Consider the following 16356-nt stretch of genomic DNA (forward strand, 5'->3'; position numbering starts at 1 on the left):
CCTGTACTAAGCACAATTCAGCAGGAACAGCCCCCTAAGTTTGCTCATAGCCTGTACAGAGAGATACCATAAAACTATGGCACATAGGGATTCCCCTGTACTAAGCACAATTCAGCAGGAACAGCCCCCTAAGTTTGCTCATAGCCTGTACAGAGAGATACCATAAAACTATGGCACATAGGGATTCCCCTGTACTAAGCACAATTCAGCAGGAACAGCCCCCTAAGTTTGCTCATAGCCTGTACAGAAAGATACCATAAAACTATGGCACATAGGGATTCCCCTGTACTAAGCACAATTCAGCAGGAACAGCCCCCTAAGTTTGCTCATAGCCTGTACAGAGAGATACCATAAAACTATGGCACATAGGGATTCCCCTGTACTAAGCACAATTCAGCAGGAACAGCCCCCTAAGTTTGCTTATAGCCTGTACAGAGAGATACCATAAAACTATGGCACATAGGGATTCCCCTGTACTAAGCACAATTCAGCAGGAACAGCCCCCTAAGTTTGCTTATAGCCTGTACAGAGAGATACCATAAAACTATGGCACATAGGGATTCCCCTGTACTAAGCACAATTCAGCAGGAACAGCCCCCTAAGTTTGCTTATAGCCTGTACAGAGAGATACCATAAAACTATGGCACATAGGGATTCCCCTGTACTAAGCACAATTCAGCAGGAACAGCCCCCTAAGTTTGCTCATAGCCTGTACAGAGAGATACCATAAAACTATGGCACATAGGGATTCCCCTGTACTAAGCACAATTCAGCAGGAACAGCCCCCTAAGTTTGCTTATAGCCTGTACAGAGAGATACCATAAAACTATGGCACATAGGGATTCCCCTGTACTAAGCACAATTCAGCAGGAACAGCCCCCTAAGTTTGCTTATAGCCTGTACAGAGAGATACCATAAAACTATGGCACATAGGGATTCCCCTGTACTAAGCACAATTCAGCAGGAACAGCCCCCTAAGTTTGCTTATAGCCTGTACAGAGAGATACCATAAAACTATGGCACATAGGGATTCCCCTGTACTAAGCACAATTCAGCAGGAACAGCCCCCTAAGTTTGCTTATAGCCTGTACAGAGAGATACCATAAAACTATGGCACATAGGGATTCCCCTGTACTAAGCACAATTCAGCAGGAACAGCCCCCTAAGTTTGCTCATAGCCTGTACAGAGAGATACCATAAAACTATGGCACATAGGGATTCCCCTGTACTAAGCACAATTCAGCAGGAACAGCCCCCTAAGTTTGCCCATAGCCTGTACAGAGAGATACCATAAAACTATGGCACATAGGGATTCCCCTGTACTAAGCACAATTCAGCAGGAACAGCCCCCTAAGTTTGCTCATAGCCTGTACAGAGAGATACCATAAAACTATGGCACATAGGGATTCCCCTGTACTAAGCACAATTCAGCAGGAACAGCCCCCTAAGTTTGCTCATAGCCTGTACAGAGAGATACCATAAAACTATGGCACATAGGGATGCCCCTGTACTAAGCACAATTCAGCAGGAACAGCCCCCTAAGTTTCTATAGGCCCAACACCCACATCCTACTGTGCTGCCAATCAGGTGCCTTATTGCTGACATGGGGGGGGGGGGGTAGGAGCCAGGTTGCACCTCTTCAGGTTTCAGTTTATTCTGTACCCGCGGCAGCTGCTCTTTATACTCGGTGGAATCCCAGAGCCATTAGCAGAGCAGAGTATTTTATCGGTGAGTGATGGAGTTTTGGCCGGGGTTCCAGTGCGGCACATCTGTAAGGAATGTAAATGGAGTTTTTATAAGCTCTGCCGGACTCCCACACTCCCTCCTCAAATCCATTCTTTATCTTTGCTTTTAGGGGCTTCCCTCTCCCAGAATTATCCCCCCTTTACTCCCTAAGGGACGGCTCTGTGGTTCCTGCTCGACCCCCTCCTACCAAGTACCCAGAGATGAGATCCAGATGCCCTGTGGGTACCAGATATTTGAATGGCTGTGGTTGGCAGACAGCCGACCCAACGCCGCCGACACTCACCCCCCTGTGCACCCCTCTTATGTGCCCCCCCAGAGCAGGGTTGGATCACTAGTGCAGGGAGTGCAATTGCATTTGCCTAATGGCCTGCCCAACCTGGCCGGTAATGAACTGGCTTAGCTGTTAAATCCCCAAGTAGGGCCGGCACAGGTATTAAAAATTTACAAGTACAGGTATGGGATCCGTTATCCGGAAACCCTTTATCCAGAAAGCTCTGAATTATGGAAAGCTTGTCTCCCATTGATTTCATTTTATTACCCCTTATTGGGGGCAGAACAGCCCTATTGGGTTTATTTAATGGTTAAATGATTCCCTTTTCTCTGTAATAATAAAACAGTACCTGTACTTGATCCCAACTAAGATATAATTACCCCTTATTGGGGGCAGAACAGCCCTATTGGGTTTATTTCATGGTTAAATGATTCCCTTTTCTCTGTAATAATAAAACAGTACCTGTACTTGATCCCAACTAAGATATAATTACCCCTTATTGGGGCAGAACAGCCCTATTGGGAGTAATTAAAGTTTTATTGATTTTCAAGTAGACTTAAGGGATGAAGATCCAAATTACGGAAAGACCCCTTATCCGGAATACCCTTGGTCCCGAGCATTCTGGATTACAGGTCCTATTTCCGCCTGGTCCTCCCATTTACCCACCCCTTTTGTTATAGCCCCTCCTCCAAATGACATCACGGCCTGTCCCCCAACCCAAAGGCCAGTATTATGGGAAAAAAAGATGGCAACCCTATGCCCAACCAACATCTGGCCAAGAGCCTGTTAACGTTGTCCTCTCTCTCTCTACTAACTGGCGGCTTTGGGCCCCGCCGGTAGCCACAGGCTGTACCTACACTTACACTCCATAGGCCGGGCCCGGGCTGGCGCTCCCTGATTTCCAGAAGGAATAAATGTTTTTTCCTTTAGAAATAAACTGTATATTTTATGGTCAGTGAGAGAGAAACTGAGGGGCCAAATGTCGGATGTTGTGTTTGTGCCAAAGAGCAAACGTTGCTGGAGAGCCAAGTACTCGGAGAATATAAAGCAGCCGGACCCTCAGACCTTGGCTCAGCACCCTGACATTGAGCCCACAATGCAATAAACTGTGTGTCTGTCTCTATGTTAAACCCAAACGTAACCGCAATATGGATCAACTGCCTGTCCAACACCTTATTCCCAAACCGAGGGGTTAATATGAAGTTGCCCCGTTGCTGCTATAACTGCCCCTGCCCTTCTGGGAAGGTTCCCACTCGATGGTGGAACAGTGTTGCTGGGAGTTGCTCCCATTCAGCCACAAGAGCGTTAGTGAGGTTGGGCACTGATGTTGGGGATCAGGCTCACAGTCGGGGTTCCATCCCACAGGGGTTCAGTTGGGTTGCCCAACCCTACCTGCTATAACTGCCCCTGCCCTTCTGGGAAGGTTCCCACTAGATGCTGGGACAGTGTTGCTGGGAGTTGCTCCCATTCAGCCACAAGGGCATTAGTGAGGTTGGGCAGTGATGTTGGGGATCAGGCCGGGCTCCTGACTATCCTATCAGACTGCCAGATATTAAGATGCCATTTATCCTTCCAGGGGGCGCATTTCCACTGCTCCGGAACCCAACAGCACCACCCCAGCCAACACTTGGCATTGCACAAGGGGGTATTAGGTTTGTTTGCCTCTGATCCCCCATTACCTCTCCCTACAGATAGTTCCTGTGCTGAAAGCAGTGAGTGTTCCTGAGGGAATGGGATTTCAGGATCTGGTCTGGATACATTTGGTCATGTAGTATTAGTAAATATTTAATAAGATATTCTACATTCTGCCACTAGGGGGGGATGCAGAGAAAAACTTGCCCTAAAATACTTGGAATTGGCATTTCTGCAACACTCCATATAACCCCCCATAACCAGCACTCCCAGCATTCCCATTACTCCCCCTTCCATATTTAACGAGAGAATCTCCGACCAGACTGTCTCTTTAGACATCTTTGGCCAATTGGACAGATAACGATTCATGCCAAGTGACTTTCAGCCCAGAGACACAATTGCTCCAATTTTTACCACCGTGCCCTGTGAGATTTTGGTAGTACAGGTATGGGACCTGTTATCCAGAATGCTTGGGACTTGAGGTTTTCCAGATAAGGGGTCTTTCCATAATTTCTGCCCCCAATAAGGGGTAATTAATTAAATCTTAGTTGGGATCAAGTACAGGTACTGTTTTATTATTACAGAGAAAAGGGAATCATTTAACCATTAAATAAACCCAATAGGGCTGTTCTGCCCCCAATAAGGGGTAATTATATCTTAGTTGGGATCAAGTACAGGTACTGTTTTATTATTACAGAGAAAAGGGAATCATTTAACCATGAAATAAACCCAATAGGGCTGTTCTGCCCCAATAAGGGGTAATTATATCTTAGTTGGGATCAAGTACAGGTACTGTTTTATTATTACAGAGAAAAGGGAATCATTTAACCATGAAATAAACCCAATAGGGCTGTTCTGCCCTTCAGGAAAGTGAAATAAATTACTTTTCTTGGTTTTGTTCCCAGCAGCCATTTATTCTGATCCCCTTGATCACATAAATCCTTCATTTTTAGCAGACGCAACTCTAAATGGAGGATATTGTGCCTCGTGCCCATCCTGTCCTGATGTGTAAATCCTTATGAGATGCACATTGCCGGTGCATTTACTGAGACCACACAAGTTGTGGCCCTTCCTACGTACGGGCAGCCCTGCTAGGCCTTATGGGTGATAGACAGCTGTGTGACAAGTCCTCTATCTATAAACAATCATTGTGGTTTTATGCTCAGCTCTGTGATACCGCTTGTGGTTTGGCACCACTCGGAGGCACGCTGCTTGGCGTATCTGCCTGTGATTGCCCACAAATCGTCTGCCTGCTTGGTGCTTGCTAAACCCCCAATTTCATAATGTTCAGACGTTTCAGTGAACTCTGAGTATCACTCATGTATTATAAGGGATAATGTACCCCCTACTGTAAATGATAAGGATATTAGCAGTCACTGAGGGGTTCTGTGCCCCCCATATAAAGGCACAAGGCTGCAGGCTGAGTTATACAGGGAACTCTGAGTATCACTCATGTATTATAAGGGATAGTGTACCCCCTACTGTAAATGATAAGGATATTAGCAGTCACTGAGGGGTTCTGTGCCCCCCATATAAAGGCACAAGGCTGCAGGCTGAGTTATACAGGGAACTCTGAGTATCACTCATGCTTTATAAGGGATAATGTACCCCCTACTGTAAATGATAAGGATATTAGCAGTCACTGAGGGGTTCTGTGCCCATATAAAGGCACAAGGCTGCAGGCTGAGTTATACAGGGAACTCTGAGTATCACTCATGTATTATAAGGGATAATGTACCCCCTACTGTAAATGATAAGGATATTAGCAGTCACTGAGGGGTTCTGTGCCCCCCATATAAAGGCACAAGGCTGCAGGCTGAGTTATACAGGGAACTCTGAGTATCACTCATGTATTATAAGGGATAATGTACCCCCTACTGTAAATGATAAGGATATTAGCAGTCACTGAGGGGTTCTGTGCCCCCCATATAAAGGCACAAGGCTGCAGACAGACGGGGCTATAACAGAGCTGCCTCTCCTCGGCTCCTCCATTGACTTTGTGCTGAAATGACAAGAAGAAGAATTTGAAGACACATCAAAGGCCCGTGGGAGAAGAGCGAGTAGGAAGGCGCGGAGGGGACAATGCGAAGGCTTTTTATAAATAAGGTGACAACAAAGGGAGCAGCTCCCCCACCTTCTACAGAGAAAGCAGTGACAGGGAACACTCAGAACACATTGATGCCTCAGACATTCCTTGTCTTGCGCCCCCCACCCAGTTCTACCATCACCCAAACTCCCTGATTCTCTTGCACTTGGCAGTTGGGAAAATGAATTGCAAATTCACATTCATGGTAGAACCCTTTGTTATACTCAGCCAACTAGATAATGAGTTCCACCAATGAATGATAAGTTGGTGAATGGTATTAAAGTGTTTACTTTTCAGCTCTGTGTATAATGTCTGAGGGAAACACTATGGCACCCCCTACCCATATGTATAAATACAAATATACAGAGAAGGAATGTTCTGGGCACACAATAAGCTGTACCCCCATACTGTACTGTCTAAGGGAAACACTATGGCACCCCCTACCCATATGTATAAATACAAATATACAGAGAAGGAATGTTCTGGGCACACAATAAGCTGTACCCCCATACTGTACTGTCTAAGGGAAACACTATGGCACCCCCTACCCATATGTATAAATACAAATATACAGAGAAGGAATGTTCTGGGCACACAATAAGCTGTACCCCCATACTGTACTGTCTAAGGGAAACACTATGGCACCCCCTACCCATATGTATAAATACAAATATACAGAGAAGGAATGTTCTGGGCACACAATAAGCTGTACCCCCATACTGTACTGTCTAAGGGAAACACTATGGCACCCCCTACCCATATGTATAAATACAAATATACAGAGAGGGAATGTTCTGGGCACACAATAAGCTGTACCCCCATACTGTACTGTCTAAGGGAAACACTATGGCACCCCCTACCCATACCCATACAAATATACAGAGAAGGAATGTTCTGGGCACACAATAAGCTGTACCCCCATACTGTACTGTCTAAGGGAAACACTATGGCACCCCCTACCCATATGTATAAATACAAATATACAGAGAAGGAATGTTCTGGGCACACAATAAGCTGTACCCCATACTGTACTGTCTAAGGGAAACACTATGGCACCCCCTACCCATATGTATAAATACAAATATACAGAGAAGGAATGTTCTGGGCACACAATAAGCTGTACCCCCATACTGTACTGTCTAAGGGAAACACTATGGCACCCCCTACCCATATGTATAAATACAAATATACAGAGAAGGAATGTTCTGGGCACACAATAAGCTGTACCCCCATACTGTACTGTCTAAGGGAAACACTATGGCACCCCCTACCCATATGTATAAATACAAATATACAGAGAAGGAATGTTCTGGGCACACAATAAGCTGTACCCCCATACTGTACTGTCTAAGGGAAACACTATGGCACCCCCTACCCATATGTATAAATATAAATATACAGAGAAGGAATGTACTGGGCACTCAATCATTTGTTCAGGGCAATTTGTTCAGAGCTCCCTATTTACTTTTAAACTAACTAACCTCCTCATTAGCTTAGCAACAGCAATTATCAGGGGCTTTTCAGTGGATTGGTAATTAGTTTTATAAGCTTACTTGAGATTTTTTGGGACCATAAGTGACAGGATATGCTAAAGTAAAACTGGCTTCATATTCTCGTTTAGTTGCAGAAATAACAAAAACCATTGATAAATCTTAATTAAAACAATAGACCAGAAGTATTTTGTAGCACAAGCCCTGTCCATTCAGCTTATGTTGAAAAGGGGGTGTATCCTGTCCCTTTAATATGTTGGTGGTACAGGTATAGGGCCCATTATCCAGAATGCTTGGGACCAAGGGTATTCCAGATAAGGGGTCTTTCTGTAATTTGGATCTCTACAAAAAAATCAATAAAACATTAGTTGAACCCAATAGGGCTGTTCTGCCCCAATAAGGGGTAATTATATCTTAGTTGGGATCAAGTACAGGTACTGTTTTATTATTACAGAGAAAAGGGAATCATTTAACCATTAAATAAACCCAATAGGGCTGTTCTGCCCCCAATAAGGGGTAATTATATCTTAGTTGGGATCAAGTACAGGTACTGTTTTATTATTACAGAGAAAAGGGAATCATTTAACCATGAAATAAACCCAATAGGGCTGTTCTGCCCCAATAAGGGGTAATTATATCTTAGTTGGGATCAAGTACAGGTACTGTTTTATTATTACAGAGAAAAGGGAATCATTTAACCATTAAATAAACCCAATAGGGCTGTTCTGCCCCAATAAGGGGTAATTATATCTTAGTTGGGATCAAGTACAGGTACTGTTTTATTATTACAGAGAAAAGGGAATCATTTAACCATTAAATAAACCCAATAGGGCTGTTCTGCCCCCAATAAGGGGTAATTATATCTTAGTTGGGATCAAGTACAGGTACTGTTTTATTATTACAGAGAAAAGGGAATCATTTAACCATTAAATAAACCCAATAGGGCTGTTCTGCCCCCAATAAGGGGTAATTATATCTTAGTTGGGATCAAGTACAGGTACTGTTTTATTATTACAGAGAAAAGGGAATCATTTAAACATTAAATAAACCCAATAGGGCTGTTCTGCCCCCAATAAGGGGTAATTATATCTTAGTTGGGATCAAGTACAGGTACTGTTTTATTATTACAGAGAAAAGGGAATCAGTTTTAAAAATATGAATTATTTGATTAAAATGGAGTCTTTGGGAGACAGGCTTTCTGTAATTTACAGATAATGGGTTTCCGGATAACAGATTCCATACTGGTATATCCATATACAGATAATTTATACCATTTTAGATTTAACAGAATGGGCCCCTTTTGGGTTGTAGGATTTTAGGCCATGTCTATACCTACTGCTTCACACCCACAACATTAATATTACTGCAGGTAATTCGGTTTATTAACTGATGGGTTTTTATTAAAAAACATTTTCCCACAACAGTCAGTGTTGCTTTACGTCCAAAGTCATAAGAGAAGAGAAATCACTGCCCATGTTGGCACAGCTTTGCCTTAGGAGCCATTAGGAGTATTTGGGGGAAGATGCAGCGACTTTTCTTCTCATTACAATGTGAGTGCGACGGGACCAGAAAACTTTAAAGCGATTTAAATCAGCGCTGGGGATGTGGGCGGGGCCTGTGCGCACTCCATTCCGCGGGTGGCGCAGAGCAGCGCAATGCCAATGACGCAGTTTAGAAGCAATTGCGGAGGGAGGTAGAGAAACCCCAAAGTAGTGACTCCCAACAGGTGGGGCCCCTGCACCTGAGCGATCAGGAGCGACTTGGGATGACTGGGAGCGATTTGGGATCGCAGGGGGGGAGGAATCCCAAAGGCTGAGCCCAGGGAGGGGAAGAGGTGTGGGACTTGTAGTGCCAGGTTTTTTGAACATCTCCGAGCCCCTGTGACTTCCTGAAGGGTGGGAGGAGGGAGGAGGAGCGGAGGGAAGAGAAAAACAAGCGAGCAGCCCTCCTTCTCCTTCCCCGTACCCAGTGCTAGGGAGGCTGCCAGGCAAGCGGGCATGGGGGCTTCCTGAGCTTGGCATGTCCGCACCTGCTGCGACTCACTGCCCGACTCCTCTGTCCCCCTCTGCTGTGTCTCAGAGACCCCCCAGGTAAAGCAGTGCCCAGGGGCCCACCTGCTGCGGAGGGTGGCACTGCCAGCTGTCTGCATGGGATGCACCGTCAGCTTCATCTGCTGTGAAGAGGACCCCCCGCTCATGTCTGCTGAGCCCCAACATGAGGCCGAAACGAAGGAGGAAAAAAAGAGGCTCCTTCCCAAGGTAAGGCACACGTGTTCTGCTGCTGGGGGGCCCCGGGGGGCTTACCCCGACCCTCCAGCCGCAACGGGACAGTCTAGGTGTCTTACCCCCCCAGTGAGAGGGTTTCTTACATACCCATTGCTCTTGGGGTTTCTTGGAGCAACTTCTAGAAATAAAGTCCCTATCTGGGTACAGTGTATCCCTCCATCCCCTGCCCAGGGAGCTACACTAGTGCTTCTGACTATTGGAACAATGTAGCAGCAACCAGTTGGTTACCACACCTGCCCAGGGTTGGCTTCTGCTACATTGTTTCACAAGGCAGAACCAGCAGTGCAGAAATATATTGATTTCAGTACCGATTATTATAGGGGGAAGACACACAGAGCTACTAGTAGCAGCTACCTGTTGCGGCTATTCTCACTATTGTCTATGGCAGGGGATTTTCTGGAGTTTTGTAGCCATGGAAAAGTAGCTGCTACTAAGTAGCTCCATGTGTCTTCACCCTAAGTGAACGTTGTGTGTCATAGAATAAACATTTCCAAGCCACTTTTCAATTGGTCTTTATTTTTTCTTTTTTATAGTTTGTGAATTATTTGCTTTCGTCTTCTGCCTCTTTCCAGCTTTTAGATGGGGGGTCACTGACCCCGGCAGCCAATAATCTATTGCTCTGTGAGGCTACAATTGTATTGTTACTGTTAGTTTTTATTACTTGCCTTTGTATTCAGGCCCAGTCTCTTATTCAAATCAGTGCCTGGTTGCTAGGGAAATCTGGACCCTAGCAACCAGATAGCTGTTGGGATTCCAAACTGGAGAGCTAAATATTTCAAAACCTACAAATAATATAAAATGAAGACCAATTGCAAATTGTCTTAGAATTTCGCTCTCTACATTATATGAAAGTTAATTTAAGGGTGAACCACTCCTTTGTATAATGGAAAGTTGCTAAGAATAAGGCTTTATTCCATTAGGCCTTGTGGCCTTACATCCCCTTTAATTACATTTGTGCCACTGGCTAATTGGCTGTTGCAATAGGTGTTAATTTGCCTGCCTGGTCATTAATGAGTTAAGTGCCATGAAAAAAACTTCTGTGTTGGGGTTAATTGCTGTAGGTGAAAACAAATTCTGTCTGGGCATTAGAAGGTTAATTGCTTCTGTTACACATGTAGATTAAAAGCCTATTGGGTCATCTGAAGCCTAACGTTTGTTATTTAAAGGTTAATTATTCTTATCGTAGGTGTTAGAGTGTGTGCTTTTCTGTCATTTGATTAAATGCCATAGTGGAAGTGCCTGTCTGGCCATTATTGGGTTAATTATTAGTGGCAGGTAAGGGTTAACGTGACTGATTGGCCACATGATGGTGAATTTTACTGTCTTTCAACAGTTTGCCCTTAGCTGTTTAACGATTATGGTTATAGTTATTAATGGGCAATACTGAATGAATGGCACTAGGGCCCATGGGCAATAAAACCGGGGCCACAGGGTCAGACTGGGGGGTGCAGGGCCCACTACTGAGGCTACTGCCTCAGGGGCCCCTACACCCCCCCAATGGGCCCCTGCAGCATTCACAGAATTAGGTCTGGGGCCTACCGGATATTTTCCCGGTGCCCCGGGGGCCCAGTCCGACCCTGCGCGGCTTCCTGTATTTCCCCCTAAAATTAGCAGCTATTAATAACGAGACTATGAACGTTTCATGTTTTGATGTGACCGGCCCTTTAAGGGCTCTGTGTGTGTGGACGATTGTTTGAATTACTTAATATTTCCTCAAACGCCAGTTCTGTTATATAATGAAGCTCGTTGCTTTGTCTCGCTGCCCTCTTTTAGCAACAGTAAACAGAGCCGGGCTGCGGATTTCTTATTTGGGCTTTGGGAAAGGGGGCGGGACAAGACTGAATTGGTTTTATGAATGGCAGAACCAGCAGTGACCCATAAATGAGTACTATGGTGTTAATAATATTACTATAATTAATATTATATTGATAATAATAAATACTAGGAATCGGACCATAATAAATACAGGTATCGGACCCCTTATCCGGAAACCCATTATCCAGAAAGTTCCGAATTATGTAAAGGCCATCTCCCATAGACTCCATTTTAATCAAATAATTCACATTTTTAAAAATAATTTTCTGTAATAATAAAACAGTACCTGTACTTGATCCCAACTAAGATATAATTACCCCTTATTGGGGCAGAACAGCCCTATTGGGTTTATTTAATGGTTAAATGATTCCCTTTTCTCTGTAATAATAAAACAGTACCTGTACTTGATCCCAACTAAGATATAATTACCCCTTATTGGGGCAGAACAGCCCTATTGGGTTTATTTAATGGTTAAATGATTCCCTTTTCTCTGTAATAATAAAACAGTACCTGTACTTGATCCCAACTAAGATATAATTACCCCTTATTGGGGCAGAACAGCCCTATTGGGTTTATTTAATGGTTAAATGATTCCCTTTTCTCTGTAATAATAAAACAGTACCTGTACTTGATCCCAACTAAGATATAATTACCCCTTATTGGGGCAGAACAGCCCTATTGGGTTTATTTAATGGTTAAATGATTCCCTTTTCTCTGTAATAATAAAACAGTACCTGTACTTGATCCCAACTAAGATATAATTACCCCTTATTGGGGCAGAACAGCCCTATTGGGTTAAATTACTGTTTAAATAATGTTTTTAACAGACTTTAGGTAGGAGATCCGAAATACAGAAAGACCCCTTATCTGGAAATCCCCAGGTTGCGGATAATGGATAATGGGTCCCATACCTGTACTATGGTGATAATAATAAATACCATAATAAATACTATGGCGAGGATGATACAACGCGCTTGGTATGTTCGGTGTCATTCCTACGTGGGATATCAGTTTCTCTCTATTATACAGTTACAGGAATATAACGATGACATTTGGAATCAGTGACGTAAATACTTTGCCCCAAGGAACCTTTCATCTGGTTTTTGTTCTTTCCTTATGGGTTCCTATTGGCCCTCCCCAGCGCATATGATTGGAATTTGGGGGGGGAAATAAAAGGTGAATAGTTTTTTTTTGTGGCGGGATATAGATCTGTAGTTTAACCATCGTCATTCTGCCGGGGCAACTGGTACGGTGCAGCTCTTAATACCCCCCCGGTGCCTTTACTTTGCGTACAACTGAATGGATCCATATAGGAAATCAATGCAGCATTATTAATCATTGCCACCTAATCATCGATATGATGCCGACCTGTACCCAATTATAGTATTATGTGTAATTGGCTAAACCAACCTGTAGTCAATTAGGATATAATCCTGCCCAGGGTTGGGTAGAACTGTAGCCAATCAGAGCATAAGAACATACACAGGGTTAGAGGAACCTGTAGCCAATCAGAGCATAAGAACATACACAGGGTTAGAGGTACCTGTAGCCAATCAGAGCACAAGAACATACACAGGGTTAGAGGTACCTGTAGCCAATCAGGGCATAAGAACATACACAGGGTTAGAGGTACCTGTAGCCAATCAGAGCACAAGAACATACACAGGGTTAGAGGTACCTGTAGCCAATCAGAGCTGAGGAACCTACACAGGGTTAGAGGTACCTGTAGCCAATCAGAGCACAAGAACATACACAGGGTTAGAGGATCCTGTAGCCAATCAGAGCATAAGAACCTACACAGGGTTAGAGGTACCTGTAGCCAATCAGAGCACAAGAACATACACAGGGTTAGAGGTACCTGTAGCCAATCAGAGCACAATAACATACACAGGGTTAGAGGTACCTGTAGCCAATCAGAGCATAATAACATACACAGGGTTAGAGGAACCTGTAGCCAATCAGAGCACAAGAACATACACAGGGTTAGAGGAACCTGTAGCCAATCAGAGCATAAGAACATACACAGGGTTAGAGGTACCTGTAGCCAATCAGGGCACAAGAACCTACACAGGGTTAGAGGTACCTGTAGCCAATCAGAGCACAAGAACATACACAGGGTTAGAGGAACCTGTAGCCAATCAGAGCACAAGAACATACACAGGGTTAGAGGTACCTGTAGCCAATCAGAGCATAACAACATACACAGGGTTAGAGGAACCTGTAGCCAATCAGAGCACAAGAACATACACAGGGTTAGAGGAACCTGTAGCCAATCAGAGCATAAGAACATACACAGGGTTAGAGGTACCTGTAGCCAATCAGAGCATAAGAACATACACAGGGTTAGAGGAACCTGTAGCCAATCAGAGCACAAGAACATACACAGGGTTAGAGGAACCTGTAGCCAATCAGAGCATAAGAACCTACACAGGGTTAGTGGTACCTGTAGCCAATCAGAGCACAATAACATACACAGGGTTAGAGGTACCTGTAGCCAATCAGAGCATAAGAACATACACAGGGTTAGAGGAACCTGTAGCCAATCAGAGCACAAGAACATACACAGGGTTAGAGGAACCTGTAGCCAATCAGAGCACAAGAACATACACAGGGTTAGAGGTACCTGTAGCCAATCAGAGCACAAGAACCTACACAGGGTTAGAGGTACCTGTAGCCAATCAGAGCACAAGAACATACACAGGGTTAGAGGAACCTGTAGCCAATCAGAGCACAAGAACATACACAGGGTTAGAGGTACCTGTAGCCAATCAGAGCACAAGAACATACACAGGGTTAGAGGTACCTGTAGCCAATCAGAGCATAACAACATACACAGGGTTAGAGGAACCTGTAGCCAATCAGAGCATAAGAACATACACAGGGTTAGAGGTACCTGTAGCCAATCAGAGCATAAGAACATACACAGGGTTAGAGGTACCTGTAGCCAATCAGAGCACAAGAACATACACAGGGTTAGAGGTACCTGTAGCCAATCAGAGCACAAGAACATACACAGGGTTAGAGGTACCTGTAGCCAATCAGAGCACAAGAACCTACACAGGGTTAGAGGAACCTGTAGCCAATCAGAGCACAAGAACCTACACAGGGTTAGAGGAACCTGTAGCCAATCAGAGCATAACAACATACACAGGGTTAGAGGAACCTGTAGCCAATCAGAACTGAGGAACCTACACAGGGTTAGAGGAACCTGTAGCCAATCAGAGCACAAGAACCTACACAGGGTTAGAGGTACCTGTAGCCAATCAGAGCACAAGAACCTACACAGGGTTAGAGGTACCCCCGGGGCAGGGTATCTGAACCTCTCATGTCCCAGTTATTATGATGTTTTTATTAGAGATGAAATTGTCTAATTCACCTTGAAATACAACTCCCAGCATTCCCTGTGAGCCATTTCCGTAGGAAAAGAAAGAAGGTTATATGCCCTTTGTATTGATGGGTTTATGTGTATTTTGGATACATGTGATATACAGCAGTACAGCAGTACAGCAGGGCTTTATGGCTGACACTGGGGGGGCAACTTCCTAGCCCCTACCCTCGGAGCTGTGGGGCATCTGGCGCCCCCGTAACTGCATTATACTGTGACTCTGGGGTCACCATGTGCGCGGCTAATCCAGCCAATGAAATCCACTTTCTCCGGGGCACTGGCGGGTCATGAGAAAAGATGTGATTAAAAAGTCATCGAATGAAAGGCCACGTTTACTGTTTCCTCACCGCCGTCCCACCAGGAGGGGGAGAGGGATTAATTCATGGCTTTGTACTGCAGGTGCAGTCTCTGGGCAGCCAAGGGTTAACTGTCAGCTCTGGGGTTCGCGCTTGATAAAGGGCGCTAATGGGACATGTGACACTGTGCCCCTGTGGGAATGCGGCACCTTCCCCGGCAAACAACACAGGGGGCTTATGGGCAGAACTAGTGCTAACGGCTTTGCTTCTGGGTATTAAAGGGGAAGTTAACCTGTAGGAGAAACTTTATAGGCATAAATGCCAAGGCCTTTTTCTACCAGCTTTTATTCAATGTCACTCGAGTTTACTGGACCTGCTGCATACAGAAAGGTAAGATGGGCCCCATGGAGAAGGACAGAATAGGAAGGGAAATAAATGAAAGAAAGTAACTAAGCTTGACTGTACCGTAGGGTTGAACTGGGCTGCCATAGGGGGTCCTTCTGTGGCCCCAGCGAAGGGCAACTTCCATCAGCCCCTTATGGTTATCTCCATAGGTGTTGGAACTGGGGGGCTACGGCTAAACAGAAGCAGAGTTGTGGCTAAAGAGAGGCGGAGTTGTGGCTAAACAGAAGCGGAGTTGTGGCTAAACAGAGGCGGAGTTGTGGCTAAACAGAAGCGGAGTTGTGGCTAAACAGAGGCGGAGTTGTGGCTAAAGAGAGGCGGAGTTGTGGCTAAACAGAGGGGAAGTTGTGGCTAAACAGAGGGGAAGTTGTGGCTAAATAGAGGCGGAGTTGTGGCTAAAGAGAGGCGGAGTTGTGGCTAAACAGAGGTGGAGTTGCAGCTAAACAGAGGCAGAGTTGTGGCTAAACAGAGGGGAAGTTGTGGCTAAAGAGAGGCGGAGTTGTGGCTAAAGAGAGGCGGAGTTGTGGCTAAAGAGAGGTGGAGTTGTGGCTAAAGAGAGGTGGAGTTGTGGCTAAAGAGAGGTGGAGTTGTGGCTAAATAGAGGCGGAGTTGTGGCTAAACAGAGGTGGAGTTGCAGCTAAACAGAAGCGGAGTTGTGGCTAAACAGAGGGGAAGTTGTGGCTAAACAGAGGTAGAGTTGTGGCTAAACAGAGGTGGAGTTGTGGCTAAACAGAGGTGGAGTTGTGGCTAAACAGAGGCGGAGTTGTGGCTAAAGAGAGGCGGAGTTGTGGCTAAAGAGAGGCGGAGTTGTGGCTAAAGAGAGGCGGAGTTGTGGCTAAAGAGAGGCGGAGTTGTGGCTAAAGAGAGGGTTTGGGGAGGAGAGGGACCGCGCGGGTGGGCTTCAGGGGGGCTCTCTGTGGCAGCAAAAATCGTCCCTCTCCTGCCCCC

At 45.1% G+C, this 16356-nt stretch overlaps 2 protein-coding genes across 5 annotated transcripts in view; one reads left to right on the forward strand and one right to left on the reverse strand.

Annotated features, from left to right (window-relative positions):
- LOC116407773 overlaps positions 1-16356 on the reverse strand; it is an 880143-nt gene that overhangs the window by 565846 nt on the left and 297941 nt on the right. The gene's annotated exons all lie outside the window — the stretch shown is intronic.
- The window catches only part of tns1 (tensin 1), a 244620-nt gene continuing 237388 nt past the window's right edge, over positions 9125-16356 (forward strand). The window contains exon 1 of one of the 4 annotated variants that reach the window (XM_031893769.1): positions 9125-9483. In XM_031893769.1, coding sequence (XP_031749629.1) covers positions 9373-9483 — 111 coding nt within the window. In that variant the 5' untranslated portion in view covers positions 9125-9372. The remainder of the gene's footprint in view (positions 9484-16356) is intronic. The other 3 variants (XM_031893771.1, XM_031893772.1, XM_031893773.1) reach the window with 3 other exon arrangements.

This window comes from Xenopus tropicalis, chromosome 9 (genome assembly GCF_000004195.4).
Source record: "Xenopus tropicalis strain Nigerian chromosome 9, UCB_Xtro_10.0, whole genome shotgun sequence".
Taxonomy (NCBI): domain Eukaryota; kingdom Metazoa; phylum Chordata; class Amphibia; order Anura; family Pipidae; genus Xenopus; species Xenopus tropicalis.